Source organism: Trachemys scripta, chromosome 9, assembly GCF_013100865.1.
Source record: "Trachemys scripta elegans isolate TJP31775 chromosome 9, CAS_Tse_1.0, whole genome shotgun sequence".
NCBI lineage: Eukaryota > Metazoa > Chordata > Testudines > Emydidae > Trachemys > Trachemys scripta.
In genome coordinates this window covers 80,565,531-80,583,055 of record NC_048306.1, presented here as the reverse complement: position 1 = coordinate 80,583,055, position 17,525 = coordinate 80,565,531, and the positions used below count along the sequence as shown (strand labels likewise).

Below are 17,525 nucleotides of genomic sequence, written 5' to 3'. Positions count from 1 at the left end.
AGTGGGGTGAGACCGAAGTCCTCTTAGTCTGGCTGGTTTGGTTTGCCTTAGAGGTGGAAAAAACCCCAGCCTTGGGCTGTAACTGCCCTATTTGAGCAATTTGTCCTGAGTTGGCACTCTCAGTTGGGTTCCGCCAGAACCGCATTGTCACAGACATAGAAGACAAGTTCTCCAAAGACTATTCTTGAAAGCTACAACAAAAAAGTAGCACTATAAGTGATCCAAACACTGTATACTTTTAAACTAAACTAAAAATAATAATTTACTAAATCCTAACACTGATCCCAGAGAGAGTTAAGGCTACATGACAAGGCAAACTTGCAAAAATAACAAAAACATAGCAGACTGGGAACTGATGAATGATTACGGGCAAGGGATTTTGAGCCAAAATGCTGGATTTCAGGGATGTGTACGCACAAGTATAGTAGTTCACTACTTTGAAAGGATACGTGGTGTGCAGTGCAGGACACAACACCTATAGAGGGGACCTTCAACAGGCCATATCATTAACCTTAAAAATAAATCATTCTAGATATTATTTTCTTGGAATTTAATTAATGCAAAGGCTCTTGGAATGAAAATTACTAACAAGCAAACAGGTAGGATACTTCTGTAAATGTATAAGTGTCTTCTAGGTCACTTCTACCGGAATAATAGTTGAATGGAAAGACAGTGTCTCATGAGTAATTCTTACATCATGCTACAGGACAATAAAACAAAGCTGAGATGTTATAGCTGGGCACCTGAAACATTACTGAGGCATCCTCTTGTTTCAAGAGAGGAAGCATACATATTTAAGAATATTACAAATTAATAAAACAGTACTTCAGAAAAGAACAGCTGGCACATTGTGAATACTTTTAAATACCATAAATTATTCAGACATATGACTACATATTCTCTTTATTTTCAAAGGAATAACAAAGGGGAGAAAATACAGTGCCTGTTTCTAGAGTTATTAATGTCCTCGGTTTGTGACATCATAATAATTTCAATAGCAATCAATCAACTGTAATGTCACAAACAACGGATTGTGAAATAAGGCAGGAAATATGCAAGAAGAGTGGAACCCTTAGTGCCATGCACTACACTTAGTCTTCATCTTGTTAAAAGATTGGTTCATGGTTCAAAAGGCAACACAAACATTAAATCTATTATTCTAGCAAAAGTGAATAGTAAAAGAAAGCAACGTGCTTGTAATACTTGTCTTCAGATGGTTACAGTACTCACTCCTTGGTGCCTGCTCCCTGCATGTAACTGGGGTCAGAACATTCCGAGCTCAGTGTTCTGAGTTAATATACACCTCAGTGCATGATGCATGCCTACACTCACTTCTGAGGCATAACAGCATAACAAGCATAACTGCCTCAACTACTAGTTCCTATTATAGTGCAAAACATTAAAAACTATCCTAATTCAGCAGAGAAAGTGGGTGAGTGGTAATCTATTATAATAATTATTACCTTCCGAGAACAAGAACTGTGGGTAGATAATTTCCTTTTTTCCAAAGTTAAACAATCTAACAAAGCCACATGTACATTTTAAAGTGACTAAGAAGTCATTCGGATACCTTTGAAAACTCAATAATTAACCCAATGAGAAAAATTGTACCTGATCATTGTTTCTGTGACTGTTTGGGTTATGCCTCTTTCTAAGCAAAATTTCAAAGGTAGTTCAAATTTATTTATCAGCAACAGGGCTTGGCCACACCCCTTCCACCACAAGAATACTTCCACAGCTTATTGAAACAGTTACATTTACATTAATGAAAAATACCTAAAGCAACCACTTACTTAACTTCTAGTAACTATCTGCTTCATGCCTAGTAGTGATTATTTTAGAATCACCCAGAGAAATCCAGGTTGCATCGACTGAGGAAGAAGTCCATCCCAGAAATGTAATGTTCAAGAAACCAAATTTTCATTCCGGATCCTGAGCTTGCCCACTCAGAGCTAGGTATGAACATAGTGAGCAATAAGGATCAATAGGACAGGTAATAAGTCACAGGATAAAATTTCTTCTTCCATGAAAACAGTAATTTTGGAACAGCCTGAAGTGCATCTTCCTGCCAAAGGATGGTTCCGTGGAAAATTGAAGGTCAGGCCTACAGTGTTGAAGGATGATCCAGTGGTAAACTGGAAGATTTTCTCAGTGGTAGAAGTCACCCTTTTGATTCAGAAAACTGACCCAGTACAGGATGAGTTTACCTGCAGCTGAATATGCTTCAATGAAGCAGTGGTTGATGTGCCTTGGTATGAAGCATTTGGATGCAATCAGGCAGAACCATCTTGGGTTAAAGGGAATTAACCAGGATGATGTTTTTCTGAACAGGTCAATCCCATCAAGATTTTTTTTTTTTAATGCTGTTCTCACATCCAACATGTGCCACATTTTTTTCTTTTGGGTATTCAGGATTTGGACACAATGATGGAAAAATGATTTCCTATGAAGTTGGAAAGATGAATTATGTGGTAGGGGTGCTAGCCTGGGTCTTGAGAGACCTAGATTCAATTCTGTCCTCTGCCACAGGCTTCCTGGGTATCCTTGGGCAAGTCACTTAGGACCAGATTTGTAAAGGTGTTTAAGCAGATAAAGATCCAGATAGGTGCCCAGTGGAATTTTCAGAAGCACCTAAATGCCTAACTACCATTGAAATCAATGCAAGTTAGGTGTTGAGGCACTTTTGAAAATTCTACTAGATGCCTAGCTCCATCTTCAGGTACTTAAATACCTTTAAAATATGGCCCATAGTATCTTGTTGCCTCAGTTACTCATCTTTAAAATAGGGTTAATTGCACTTCCCTACTAAACAGGGAAGTTGTGAAGATAGTAAGATCCTCAGATACTATAATAATGGGAGCTACATAAATATATTAGATAGATAGGATCAGCCTCGGTTATGAATGACTCCAAAGCAAGGAGCGTGTCCTTTCCCTCTTGTAAGATGAAGTAAAGATCATGGTCCTTTTAGAGCAGAGATATCAGAGACCTCTTTGCCATGTAATTGTACATGTGCTGATAGAAAAGAAATACAGGGAAGTAGATGTCATTATTTCAAACACATGGACTGTGAGAACTGATAGCATGTAGTTATGCCCCAACTAGGAAAGGTAGGTCTAACTTGGTTTGGATAGGCATACCACGCTAAAAAAAGGGTAGATATCTTCTGGTGATCTATAAGAGACCTAGATAACTTTACATTTATAATGCTGTTTAATGCTGAAAATATGTAATGTGATAGTTGGAGGTCTTAGGCACAAGTCTATGCTATACCATAGAAAAACCAAGAGAGTTGGAATGCCTGACTTCCTGGGAATTAATCTCTTTGTCCCAACATGAGCGTGAGAATTCAGTCTGCATTTCTGTGTTGGCTGAATGGGGAAAAGACTTATGGGATACATGAAGAATACCTATTATTTCAGAAAAATATCCCATCTTAGTTAGGATCCAATGGACAAGCTATTAGATTCAGGTAAGGAGACATTATTTACCTTGTACAGTAACTGGACTTCCTCAAAATGCATGTCTCTATAAGTGCCAGCAGTGCCTGTTCATCTTGCACATGTGCCCTACACATCCTCATGCCTCATACCAAGGACATATAGGGCTCTGAAGGCGAACCACCCTCAGTTCCTTCTCTATTACAAGGTCCCAAGAAGATGAGACTCTGAAGCAGAGAGGAGACAGGCAGGTAGCAGAGCACGCATAGAGGCACACATCTCAAAGAAATCCAATTACTATACAAGTAACTTTTTTTTTTTTTTTTGAGTAATGTCCCTGTGTGTGCTCCACTTGAGATGACTCCCTAGCAATATCCCCTGAAGGAGGTGGGGGCTTCAGAAATCGGTCAGGCTGTCCATAGAACTAGAGCCAAAGGCAACATCTGCCCAGGAAGCATCAACCAAGGCACAGTGTCTCAAGGAAGTGTGACTCAAAGACCATGTAGTAGCCCTTCGTGTTTCCATAACAGACGCAGCCTTTAGCAAGGCCAGAGATGTGGGGTACAATCTTGTAGAATGGGCAATGACCTTAGGGAGGTAGGATACATTAACAGCTGTATAACAGGCTCTAAGTGGGTTTCTGGTTCATGAGGCTTGGGCAAGAAGAGCAGGAGATAAACTGATTGATATGAAAATTCAAAGTAATCTTGGGTAAAAACATTGATGTGGTTAAAGAGAAACTATCTTTGAAAAAGTCGGTATTGGAAGGTCAACCCTTAAAGCTCCCAGTTCTACTTTCCTTCAGGCACAGATAACAGCCACTATCAATGTCATTTTCATGGAGAGGTTGAGAAGTGAGGAGGTTAACAACAGTTCAAAGAGTGGCTTCATCAAAGCACTGACAGACAAATTCAAGTCCCAGATAGGAGTAGGGTGTCTAACATTCAGGAAGAGGTTTGACAGACCCTTTATAAATCTCAGTGTTGCAGGGTGAGTGAATACTGAGAAGCCTTGTACCAGAGAATGGAATGCTGTGATGGCAACTAGGTGTGCTTTAATGGAACTCAAAGAAAATCCTGCTTTCATCACAGTAAGTAAGTATTCTAACACCTCAGAGATAGGAGAGTCAACAGGAGAGGGTCACAAGTACTCCTGTTCTTTTTGAGGATACAGACTAACACGGCTGCTACCCTGAAACTATGGTGAGTACATCAATGGTAAAACCTTTTTCATTTCTGGGAGAGGAGAGTCTGTTTGCTGAGAAGACAGTGGTCTCTGGAAAAGTTCTACTAGGTCAAGAACCACAGCCTAATTCAAGGTGGCCAGTATTACTGCTGCCTTCTCCTTTTTGATCTTTTGAAATACTCTTCCTAGTGGTTGCAGAGGAAAAAAACCTCCAGATTTGGCCATTTGGAAACTAGTGAGTCTATTTCCACTGAACTCTGGTCTGCTTCCTTTATGAACAAACACCTTGGTTTTGCACCGCTGAAAACAAATAAGTCACTTGATGGTAGCCTAGCTTCCTTATTTGAACTGGAAAGCTTCCTGGTTCAGGAACTACTCTGCTTATCTGGAAAGACCCTTAAAGGACTCTAAAATGATGTTCTTCATAGGAAAGACTTGATATTGCTTCTGTCTTTAGACATGAGAATTTAGTCACAACCTGTTGGTTTATATATGTTATATTTGCAGTATTTTTTTATTATAACAGGACATGCTCTTAAGGATCCTAGACTAGTTCTCAGGTTCTGGCAAAATCAGCGCTTTGTAGCCTCTCTGTGCTTGATCATGTGCTCTATGTGTTGTGATTTCCAGGTAGTCAAAACTGGGGAAAAAACACAAGGATCTAAGTTGTGAAGGGAATGCACTACTCAAATAGTTATTTACTTTTCCATGCATTTACTATGGTAAGACCCGGAAGAAATCTCGAAGTTCTCACATGCAGTTTTGTCCAGAGAATGATCTAATGCAAGAGACTAGTAGACCTAGGAAATGCAGGTAAACCCAGATAGAGGACATCCTGTTCAGATAGATGACACTGCAGAGATCAGTGTTTGGACATTGTTGAACATTTCCTGAAGGAGGAAGTTTCTGGCTCTCCTTGTAACTCTTAGGCAGACAATCTTCTGGAGGTGGTGTCACAGACCTCTTCTTCAGCTTATTGCAAAAGCATGTGCCTGGAGCATGGTGAGAAGTCTCTGATTTGCATCCTGTGTGCATTTCTTGGGAAAAGTGGACTTGAAATTTGGAAAGGGGAATTCTGGTCAGAAAGGTGCCTTTTGCCGTTCCAGTGAAAATCCACTGAAATTTGTCCAAGTTATAAGCCACTGAAAAAAATCACTGTTTACATGCACTAACTAGAGATTTCTTAGAGTCTAGCAGCAAAACTATCTGAACATTTCTTCTGTGCCTAGTATACTCCACCCTCACAGAGCTCTGTACCACCAACAATAAGCAGGATGACCAGATAGCAAGTGTAAAAAATCAGAACATGGGGGGGGGGTGTGTGTGGGGGGTGGTGGTAATAGGAGCCTATATAAGAAAAAGCCCCCAAAATCGGGACTGTCCCTATAAAATTGGGACATCTGGTCACCCTAGCAATAAGTATGCTCAGCCTGGGGCCCAGCAGGACTTTCTTGCAACTGATCCTTCATGCTGCTGGGGAAAATGTAGTGCTGGACACCAAAAGCAGAGAGGCTTTTTCTCCTGTGCTGTCAGTGATCCCTTCTAGCTAATGATAAGGGGTAAGATGTAGGAAAGGAAATGTGAGAGGGACAAACACGGGGATAGAGGGGGAAAGGGACAAATTAGTAAGGACAGGAGCAGAGGGGGATAGAAACAGGGAGAACAGACAGAAGACAACAGGTTGGGGGAGTGAGGGCTGCATTCTAGTGTTAGAGGCAGAAAGGTCTATGTACATGCTCCCTTCCAGAACCTGGAAGTGAATTCAGGATTCCTGAGTTCAAATATCCTTCTGGTGTCTAGCAAATAACAGTAAAATCTACTGGTAAAATGTATGTCTCGTCCCCCATTAGAGGCTGGCCCACATAGGGGATAAAAGGCTAATATTGCTACAGTTGCTCCACTGGATACAGTGGTAGAGGTCTGTGCAATGGTTCTAAATGTCCCGGCTCTGCTGCTGATCCATGTGGGGGCCATCATGATTCCATATGATGGAATTTGTGTCTTTTCGGTTTACTTTTTCAAAATGTAAGAAATTACATACAACCCCCCCACCCCCATTTTAAAAGAATGTTAAGGTTGCAAAGTCAGACACTCAAAAAGTAGAAAATGCCAGAATGAATACTGCCTCATGGAACCTTAATTAGGCCCATTCAGTGCACATTAGAACAGTGTTCAAGGGTGTGTCATGAGTGAGGCTTTTGTCTGTAGATCCTCTGCCTCATTTGTTGCAGAAGCTGGAAGGTGTATAGTGATTGAGGTAGAGAAGTGTAGGAAGAAAAAGGATGGTCTTGTGGTTAAGGCAGTTGAATGCTATCCTGGAGAATTGGATTCTATTCCTGCTTCTGCTACAGAGTTCCTATGCGATGCTAGTTAAATCACTCAAACCAAAATTTTCACAGGTAGCCACTAACTGCGTGTTCCTCATTTTCTGGTTGCCCAACTTGAGACAGAGTCTTATTCACAGAAGTATTGAGCGCTCACAATTGCAACTGAAGTAATGGACAACCTTAATCTGGCATTTCTTAACTTTTGAGTGTTTGACTTTGCAACCCTAACATTCTTTTAATATTTATTATATTTGTATGTAATATAAATAAGAATAGGATCTCACAATTACTTCTTGCTTCCCAGTACAGTGCCAAAGGTAAACTTAGTTCTGCCTCTGTATTGTGGGGGGAGGGGATACAGGAGTAGTCAATAGGCGGACCACAGGCGCTTTCGAATAGACTGCAAAATCTTTTTATGTACTTATTATCATCATTATTGTTATTACGGTGTGAAAAATGTTTCACTGGAGTTTGGACCTTGAGTACATCCTGACAAAGAAATTTGGACCATGATAAAAAAATAGACTACCCGAGGGGCGATAGATGAGATGACTTCAAGGTCCTTTCCAATCCTGCACTTCTAGGATTCTCAGATTCTCTAACACTAACCATCTTGAATGAGTATGACACCATAGGAAGACAGAGATATGGCAAATTAAAATATCTTCAAATATTAGGATCTTAGGCTAAAGCACACATATTGCCTGTGCTTCAATCTGCCCTTAATGACTGAAGAGCTGATCCTATAACCAAACATTTCACAATTAAATATGCTATTAGAATATCTTTTAGCAATTCTCTGTTCCATCTTGAAAAGCCTTTTCTTAAATGCCAAGCATTTTACATGCTGTGTGAAGTGATGTTATAATGGGCTTCATAATTTAAAAGGAAGCCAGATTGCCCCCATCTTGCTTTGTGCACTGTTTGTAAATTGCAAGAAGCATTCCTTATAATAAACAGTGAATTGTATTTGAAAATGAAGATTTTAATTAAAATCTTAAACTTCCTGCTGGTAGCTACTATCTTGCTGCAAAGTAACTTTGTCTGTGACAGCAGGCTCAGAAAAGTCGACTCATTAAAAATGATCACAGAAAATTTTCACTGCCCCCGTGTGAACTGTCAGACTGGTGCACAGAACAAAATAGTTTTATTTTAAGTAGTATTGCATAATGGCTTTAAGACAATTTTATGATTAGACATACTATGAAAGGAAAAGGTACAAGAAAATATTCCACATTTTCATTTTGACCAATTTAACTTCTGTTTGGTTGAATGAAGGATGAGGAAGATGCCTGTAGCTAATCAAATAAGTAGAATTCTGCAGGATATTAAAAAACAAGGGGTATCTTGCCTTATGAGTAGATATGTTTTCCCTAGTATCATTCTTACTTATTCTACTGTGGTTACTAAGGTCCTACCACTCAACAAAATATGAGCGCTATACCCTTACATGTATTTGGTTTATTGTTTACTTTGATGCCAGTAGTACTTCTCTATCTTAATTGTTAACTTGTATTTTATTTTTGGAATTGGTAAATAAAGTTTCATGTTTAAAAAGCATTGGCATCAAAAGTAGTTTCTTTTGTTAAGTACTCATTTATCTCAGTTGCCTGTTGAATTATGTAACTTAATTTTTCAAAGTGAGAGCTGAAAGATTGAAATCAGAGAGCATTCAAAATAGGTTATGAATTACAAAATGTGTATAGCAAAGCACAGCTCAAATGAAAGTACATGCACATGTTGACAATGAGGTGCACTGTAGTTATTTTTTAAAATCTTGAATCTACGGTATCTAGTTACTCAGACAACAATTCACACTCCAAAAATCAAAAATAATTTCATAGTGTGTGTGTGTGTGTGTGTTCAAGAAGGAAAGGTTAAAAGTGTGCCTAATTTTGTACTTCTGCCCTGTGGTGAAAGATTACAAACATTTCTTTACCGACTACTCAAAAAGGCAGGCCCAGAAAGCCACATTCAGCAATATCTGTACATTTAGCAGGACAGCTACTTTATTAATTACATTGAAGTCCATGCTTTGAAGACCAAAATCTGTAGAACAAATTATGGTAAATACAGCTAGAAAACTGTAGCATGTCAGACCCAGGAGGTATAAATTGCTTTTTGTGAATTACAAAAATGTATGTTACAACATATCTGTTTATTCCCTACTCAAGTTTTAGATTAATTGAAAATGCTATATGAAATGAGGACAGTACGTTTTAAATATAGTTTCCTATAACATATTTGACATTTTCAAAACTAACTACGAAATACTTCTTATACTTGCTATTATCAGCCTTACTACGCTGTTTACATGCTTTATATTCATATAGCAGTTTTTGAGTTCTAAAATTCTATTTTTATTTAAACATACAAGTGAATTTAGGGCTTGTTTGAGGACCTTACAGAAAGTACAAGTAATGCAAACTGGCCCCAGACTCCTGCGCATACACCACTACCCTGTTCTGTAAAAAGCAGGTCAAATTTTGCTAGTAACACTCAAAATTCTTGGTTTATTACCTTTAGGGGTTTGCGGGTAAATTCAGCTTCCATTCAACCCTGGCCTTGCTAAATTATGGACAAGAGTGCCAGCTCCAATAGTGGGGAGTGTGGCAATAGCGGTGACGCAGATATCTGTCCCATTAGTAACCGGACTTAGCTCAACTCCTTTCACATAGGCCACAAAGACCCAACATATATTTCAGGCACTTCTGTCCTAGGCCAAATTAAGATCCACAACTGAAAATCTATCACATCACATATCCCATGAGCAATCCCAGTTCCCTATCTTCTGTAATTTTAGTTTACAGTTTTATACTCATAATCCAAAAATTACAATCTTACCAAATAAGTAGTATACAGCTCAAAAGTATTCATGTATTTTTTTTTTCCACTGTATAAAACAATGTATTTTTGTGAGCTGTGGTTTTAATTTTTTTTTTTTTTTTTCATGCTATTCTTTTCCTCTTTTACAACTGGCGATGACCCCATAAAGTTTTCCTGTTTCTTCGGTTCAATTTCAGGCTGAAACGTGGGGTTCGACGCTGGCACTGTCTCTTTCGCAAAATAAGTGTAAATGGGTCATCTCTTCTGAACACAATCAGGGACCCAAAAACAATTTGGGCTTCTTGGTGGCTTGTAAAAGGACATGGCCACAGTGTCTAGGTTCCCAATTTTAAATCCACTGCTCACAAAAATACACGGTTTTATACACACGGTCAGATACTCTTTGGCTAGAGTTTTTCAAATAATCCGCTCTGCAATAGCGCATTTCTGGAAGGAGGTGGTGGCTCTTATTTTAAAATATTGGTATGTTAGCATTGGTTCAAAAGAAAGCATTCTATGATGTAGCTGTAGAACAGCTTCTGATTGCTCCAGCATAGTTTCCTCCTAAAGCTCGCCACCCAGAACAGCTATCATTTCACTACCGGCAGCCCTGCGGTAGGATGCTTCACTCTGCACGTGTTCAGTGACGCAGACTCTTGTTGCTTTATTTTTTCTCTAAAGCCCTTTCTTCTTTGCCATGTGCTTATTTTTCCCTCTTTGTTTTCTTTCATAACTTCTTTACTCTTTCAAACTTTTTTTAAAACCCTCTCTCCTTAATAAACCAACCAATCTTTATTTTTTTTTTAAAACTCCTTTCTTTAAAATTCTCACAAAACCCAGCTAAGCATGTCAAAACACAAGCACACAACCTTTCCCATCCAAAAGTAAAAGAAGAATAAAAAAAATCAAAATGGCGGATGGTGCCAAACGTGTACATGACCAAAAACGGAGGGCAGGACGTAAGCCATAAACAGGACATGGAAACCTGTCAAAGAATACATGGTGATGAGTACTATCGAACCACATACTACTCAAATATTATTGCAAGTTGATGATTTACCTGTCGATGCGTCTTTGCTTATAGTTTTTATTTGTAGAACAATCTCTTCTCTCAGTACAGTCCAGTTGTCTATCTTATTAGATGCAATTTCTTTAATACTGACTAGCTCTCTTCTAATAAAGGGAATTAATGAAAGAGTCTTGCTTAGAGTTAACCGATGGTTCTCCAATCTTTTTCTGCAAAAACAGAAAAATATTTACAAGAACAATATTTTCTTTAAAAAGCAAATAAAAATGTCTAAGATATTTTCAAATTGTGGCTTTACCAAGAAAAACTGCTAATAACTTTTCCTTCCATCGTATTTTGTTACAATTATTCAATATATTCAATATGTTTAAACATTTAACATGGTCTTCACAACACATCAAAATATTTCTCCCTCCCTTATTTATGTAAAAGGGAAGACAAATTTTGATTGGACAAATGGATGTTCAGTGATTCTTTTTCATGGCTTTAGAATATAAAGAAAAAGTTTTCAGTTGATATATATTTGTGCACCAGCTAAAAGTCCTCCTTTGCAACCAGGGATAAGAAATACAGTATTGCAGCTGCATTCCACGTGCTACTATATCACAAGAACTTTAACTCTGTTGATAATTTATTATTGAGATTAATGACAAAATTGCCAACAATATAACTGGAAAATGACCAAATTGTATTTATTAACACAATATCATTTTACTATGTTCTGAAAAACAAACATTGAAATGTTTCCAAACTTTTTTTCATTTGCCATCTTTTTCTTGTCATTCTATAATTCTACCAAGCAAGTCCTGTTAACTGATTGTACTATACATTTTTTCACAGGAGAAAGATCTACCATATTGCCCTTTAGGAATTCTTACCTGAACAGTTGTAACTTTTTATATGCAACTTCCTTCTCTTCTTGGAAGCATCTCAAGGCCTCATTCAGATTTTGTAGTTCATTTTGTTGGTCTTTCAACTGCACAGTTAGGTTATTTATTCTACATATATGTAAATAAAAAAGTTATTTGCACAACTAAAAATCCACAGATTCTACTTCTTGCAGTAGTTTTGAGTGTCAATTTTTTAATGCTAGAAATTTTACTCTTTAGGACTAGAGACATGGTACGCTTAAGTGGAACATCTCCAGCTGCTGAACGTACTTCCTCTTACTGTTCACCAGAGTCTACTGACTTTTAAGGCATTGTAGAAGCAGCATGTTTTTGGTGCCACACCAGAGCAACGGTTGGCATCTCTTGCCTCAACTCCTTTATCTTAGCATGGCACAGCTGTGTGTCGCTTTTGTGCTCCTGCTCATGGCAGGAATGAGAAATCTGCTCGTACGTGTCAAAAGTTTCTACAGCTGGATCGGAGCTGCGACTGCACATCCTCCTCTCCCCATAAACCCAACACATTCAACAACTCCAGTGTACGCCACGCTGGAGCCCATTTGCTGCAGAAAGCCAGCACGGTCAGCTGTGAAGATGCAATGTGAGCTGTGCAGGCTGAGCAAACAGGAAGTGAAATTTCAAAAATTCCCAGGCCTTTAAAGGGACAGGGGTGCATGCTGTGTACCTGGCTGCAGTGCAGCAGAGTAGAAACTGCTTACTAGAGCGGTCATGATGGGCATTATGAGACACCTCCTGGAGGCCACTTAGGGAGACATAAGCAAGCAGAGTGTCTACACAGACACTGCGTTGCTCTAACTTTGTCGCAAAAACCTTTATGCCACTCGTTGAGGTGGTTTTATTATGTCGGCTTAGCAGGAAAGTTAAATCAGCAAGTGGAGCCTTGGTGTGCATACTCCACTGTTGTGTCGAAGAAACCTGACTTTGTCAACAAAATTGTGTAGTGTAGACCAGGCTTAAAAGAGCTCATATGCAGGTGGGAGATATAGCGTTGACCTTGTCTAGCTACATCGTGATAAACATCACTGCCTGTGCCTTGTTGCTGCTAGGATTTTACAGTGAGATAATTAACACGAGTTCGTTATTTTGCTGTAAAAACCAATACCTTTTTTGGCAATGAAGACAGCTGAAACAGAATAAAAAAACCCAAAGAAAAGCCTTGAAGTGCTCCCAATATATCATGAATAAAATTTAAAAATAAATAAAATAAAATATATGGAGATATACTTGTCTCATAGAACTGGAAAGGACCTCAAAAGATCATTGAGTCCAGTCCCCTGCCTTCACTAGCAGGACCAAGTACTGATTTTTGCCCCAGATCTCTAAGTGGTCCCCTCAATGATTGAACTCACAACCCTGGGTTTAGCAGGCCAATGCTCAAACTACCTAAGCTATCCCTCCCCTCAATTTGAGATGAGAGTGGGCAAAAGTGGCAGGGAGGGGAGGAAAGATGAAGGGAGGAAATGACAAATGAGGTAAATAATACCAAAGTGGAGCGGGGGAAATAAGGCAAAAACCCAAACAACAAGCTGGAACTGTGTCAAACACAAGGCTTCAACATATCTCCCCCTCTATGTGCTCCTATGCCTATACCCTGGGGAGGACAAGGAATAGCTGCCTCTGTGGCAACAACCACCATCTTAGCATTCTAGAACCTTCCAGGATCCTTAGCTTCATTTTGCATCTAGCTAGGTCTAAAAGATCAGAACCAGCTTACTTGTTAAATATATTTTTTCCCCCAAGATGTTCAGTCTCTTACTAACAACTCAGAATAAATATTAGTACTCTACGTTACATTCTTTAGTCCTTATATATTCAGTACTGCACAGAATTTGAACACTGCTAATAATACTGTTAAAATCAAACCTTTTAATATTGCCACAGAAGGTATAATGATATTTATTCAAAATGAAATCATGGCATTATTAACTTGTGTAAGGTCCACCAAAGGCCAAAATAATGAGCAGACATAGTAAGTTGCTTAGGAGAGCAGCAAACTCAAAATCAGGTGCTTAAAAAGTTAAAATCACAAAGGCAATGAAATGAATAAAGAAACCAACCACATTCCCCTCACTCACTCCAAAGTAAACTCTCAAAGAATAAATTTTTACTGATTTTGACTCCTCCTCCCAGATTGTGAGTCCCTTACTCACGTTGTTGAGCAGTTACATGAGTAGTTTCATTAACTTCATTCCCACTAGTACCACTTGCTTAAATAAGGCTTGGTCTACACTACCCCCCCCCAATTCGAACTAAGGTACGCAACTTCAGCTACGTGAATAACGTAGCTGAAGTCGAAGTACCTTAGTTCGAACTTACCTTGGTCCACACGCGGCAGGCAGGCTCCCCCGTCGACTCCGCGGTACTCCTCTCGCCGAGCTGGAGTACCGCAGTCGACGGCAAGCACTTCCGGGTTCGACTTATCGCGTCCAGACTAGACGCGATAAGTCGAACCCAGAACTTCGATTTCCAGCCGTCGAACTAGCTGGTAAGTGTAGCCAAGGCCTAAGAGACTCACAATCTGACTGGCAGTTAAGCACTTCCAAAGATCAAAGGCTCCAGTTATAAAACATTTTGCTTGTGGACGCCAATGATATAAAGCTTTCAGTGCTAAGAAGCAAGAATGTAGCAATTAAATCAATTAACCAGGTATATTCCAGCACAAAGCAAAACTTTAGAAGTCTTCTTACTTTGTGAAAAGAGTGTCTTTGGCAAACATCCCTGTTTACTTGTGAGCTGAATCTGTATCTGCAGGGAGCAGATCCACTAACAATTCTCGTCTGTGTATACAAGTTGCAGCCAATGCAGCTCAGCAGAATAGGACCTAACCACGTCAGCCACACCATCAGGAACTCGTTCACCTGCACATCTACCAATGTGATATATGCTATCACGTCCCAGCAATGCCCCTCTGCCATGTACATTGGCCAAACCGGACAGTCTTTATGCAAAAGAATAAATGGACACAAATCAGACATCAAGAATTAGAACATTCAAAAACCAGTAGGAGAACACTTCAATCTCCCTGGACACTCAACACTTAAAAAGTAGCAATTATTCAACAACAAAACTTCAAAAACAGACTCCAAAGAGAAACTGCAAAACTGGAATTAATTTGCAAACTGGACACCATCAAATTAAGCCTGAATAAAGACTGGGAGTGGATGGGTCATTACAAAAAGTAATTTCCCTCTGCTGATACTCACACCTTCTTGTCGACTGTTTGAAATGGGCCACCTTGATTGCATCGGCTTCATTAGCACTACAAAAGTGATTTTCCTTCCCTTGGTATTCACCCATTCTTGTCAACTGTTGAGAACAGGCCACTTCCAGCTTAATTGAATTGGCTCATTAGCACGGACCCCCGACTTGGTAAGGCAACTCCCATCTTTTCATGTGCTGTGTATTTTTATACCTGCCTACTGTATTTTCCACTTCGGTGGGTTTTAGCCCACGAAAGCTTATGCCCAAATAAATTTGTTAGTCTCTAAGATGCCACAAGGACTCCTCGTTGTTTCTGCACCAGAAAGAATTCAGTGTTTATTTATTTTTATACAGGAAAGATAGGGAGAAACCAGAGCAGGACGAGAATGCTAACTTATTCAAAAAGGAAACATGAAGCTCACTGCCTCTGCTTTCCAGGATATGAATAATATCGGCATCTGCTCAGTTTATTTCAGATTGAAAAGGAGATTACATTCTTTGACACACTTTAGTTCAGTACCCAAGTGACAGGGAGGACTTTTATATATTTTATTTTATTAATCTTTCAATGAAATTTATTGCTCATGAAAAGAGCTAGACTAACTATGCTGGAGACTAAGGTTTATTTACTCAGAGACAGTTGCAACACAGCCTGCAACTGTGGAAATCTCCCCTCACTGCCCTGGAAATGTGCACAGATACCTGCTAAGCATTTTTTGCTGGATATTTAGCTTGTCTTGCTAACACTAGCAAGTAGCTTTCCCTTAAAAATCCTATTTCTGTTTAGCTTTAAATGTCCTTTTCCAACAAATGCCCTTTGAATTTATAATCTATTCTGTATGGCTACTGATTCCATCTTTATTTTTCAGTAAAGCTATCAGTTTTAGCTGAATGCCCAGAGGACCATCCTTAGCAAGTATCTCTCATTTAGACTTAATTATTTTTTGTTGCCTATACAAGCCTGTGAAAAATGATATTCCATACTGACCCACAGTGAAGTCATACACTGGGCTGGTATTATTAGAACTAGAAGAGGGAGTCTGTCAATTACTGGCCAGTCTTATTCAATTTTGAGCCGAGACTCTATCCTGCATGCCCTCAATCACACAAAAGTTCCACTGAAGTTTCCTATTTTGCTTGAATAAGAATGGCACAATCAGGTCTTACGTGGTATCTCAAAGAATGTATACATTGTTATTTTGCATCTTCCTAGTTATGAAATAAGAAAACATAACCAGAATAATCTCCATACCAACTAAATTATGATGCCACAAGCAAATGATTACAATTCAAGGAAAGAATAAGCAATAGAAATAAAAATAGATTGACTATAAAGAAAATAAAGATGCTTTTTACCGCTAATGTCCTAATAAACATGGGGGAGGGTGGGTGGGAAACAGACTGAATACCATTTTATCTATTTTTCCATGAGATGACAGTAGGTCTTTAAAATTCTATATCCTCAGTAAATCAAATATTCAAACAAATGGCAAGCAACAAATCTTTCATTCTTAATTGTACATGCTGTGTGTAACTGATGTAACTATAAAAACAGCTTCACAAATATCTATTGTTACAAATTTCTTTTAAAAGAGAAAACTAACAGAGTAATTTAAGACTGTGCTTTTGCTTTACTCAGATAGTCGTGTGACTCGAGTCAAGCGGGTGTGCTATGCAGAGCGTAATAAGCAGTTCAGTTACATCTAATTTAGGGGTTCTCAAACTTCATTGCATTGCGACCCGCTTCTGACAAAAGAAAAATTACTACATGATCCCAGGAGGGGGGGACTGAAGCCTGAGTCTGCCCGAGTCCCACCCCCCAGCGTGGGGGGCCAGAGCCAAAGCCCCACTGTCCAGGGCGGAGGCGAAAGCCCAAGCCCAAGGGCTTCAGCCCCAGGCAGGTGGCCTGTAACCTGAGCCCCACCACCCAGGGTGGAAGCGCGTGTGCTTCGGCCCCCAGGTGGTAGGGCTTGAGCTTCAGCCCCAGGCCCCAACAAATTTAATGCCAGCCCTGGCAATCCCATTTTAATGGGGTCACAACCCACTTTGGGGTCCTGACCCACAGTTTGAGAACCACTGATCTAAATCTTGCTTGTGCTCTGACTTGAAGCTATTCATAAACAAACACTTCTTTAGCAAAAAAAAAAAAAAAAATCTACAAGAAATTGCATTTGCACAGAAAATACTAAAAGGGCAGAAGGGTACAGGAGACATGAGAACAGCACAGTCGCTCATGATGTCCCTTATCCCTTGGCCTCTGTAGTAGTAGGATCATGAGACGCTAACAAAAAAATGTTTCTTTTTTTTATAAGATTGATCAGGTGAGAGAGACAGTCTCATCTTGAGGAAGTGAGGGAGGATGAGAACCGAAGAAACTGACACCCTTAGAAGATTCTAACACTGTTTAAAAATACGTAAGGCTGGTCCTGCTAAAAGGTCTGAATTTACAGTCCTCTCTCATGCAAAACTCAAGCTGATTTCAATGGGATTTTTGCCTAACTAAGGGTTGCAAGACTGGGCCCATATAATATGAAATACATAAGTTTCTCTTTTAAAAATCCTCAAAGCTTTTTTCAAATGTCTAATATGTCCATTACTTTACAGAAAAAAA

The 17,525-nt window shown here is 39.3% G+C and overlaps 1 protein-coding gene across 1 annotated transcript in view; it reads right to left on the bottom strand.

Annotated features, from left to right (window-relative positions):
* The window catches only part of LEKR1 (leucine, glutamate and lysine rich 1), a 121,264-nt gene that overhangs the window by 67,936 nt on the left and 35,803 nt on the right, over positions 1 to 17,525 (bottom strand). The window contains exons 4-5 of the mRNA XM_034780529.1: positions 11,684 to 11,803; positions 10,839 to 11,014 (exon numbers count right to left, since the gene is read on the bottom strand). Coding sequence (XP_034636420.1) covers positions 10,839 to 11,014; positions 11,684 to 11,803 — 296 coding nt within the window. The remainder of the gene's footprint in view (positions 1 to 10,838; positions 11,015 to 11,683; positions 11,804 to 17,525) is intronic.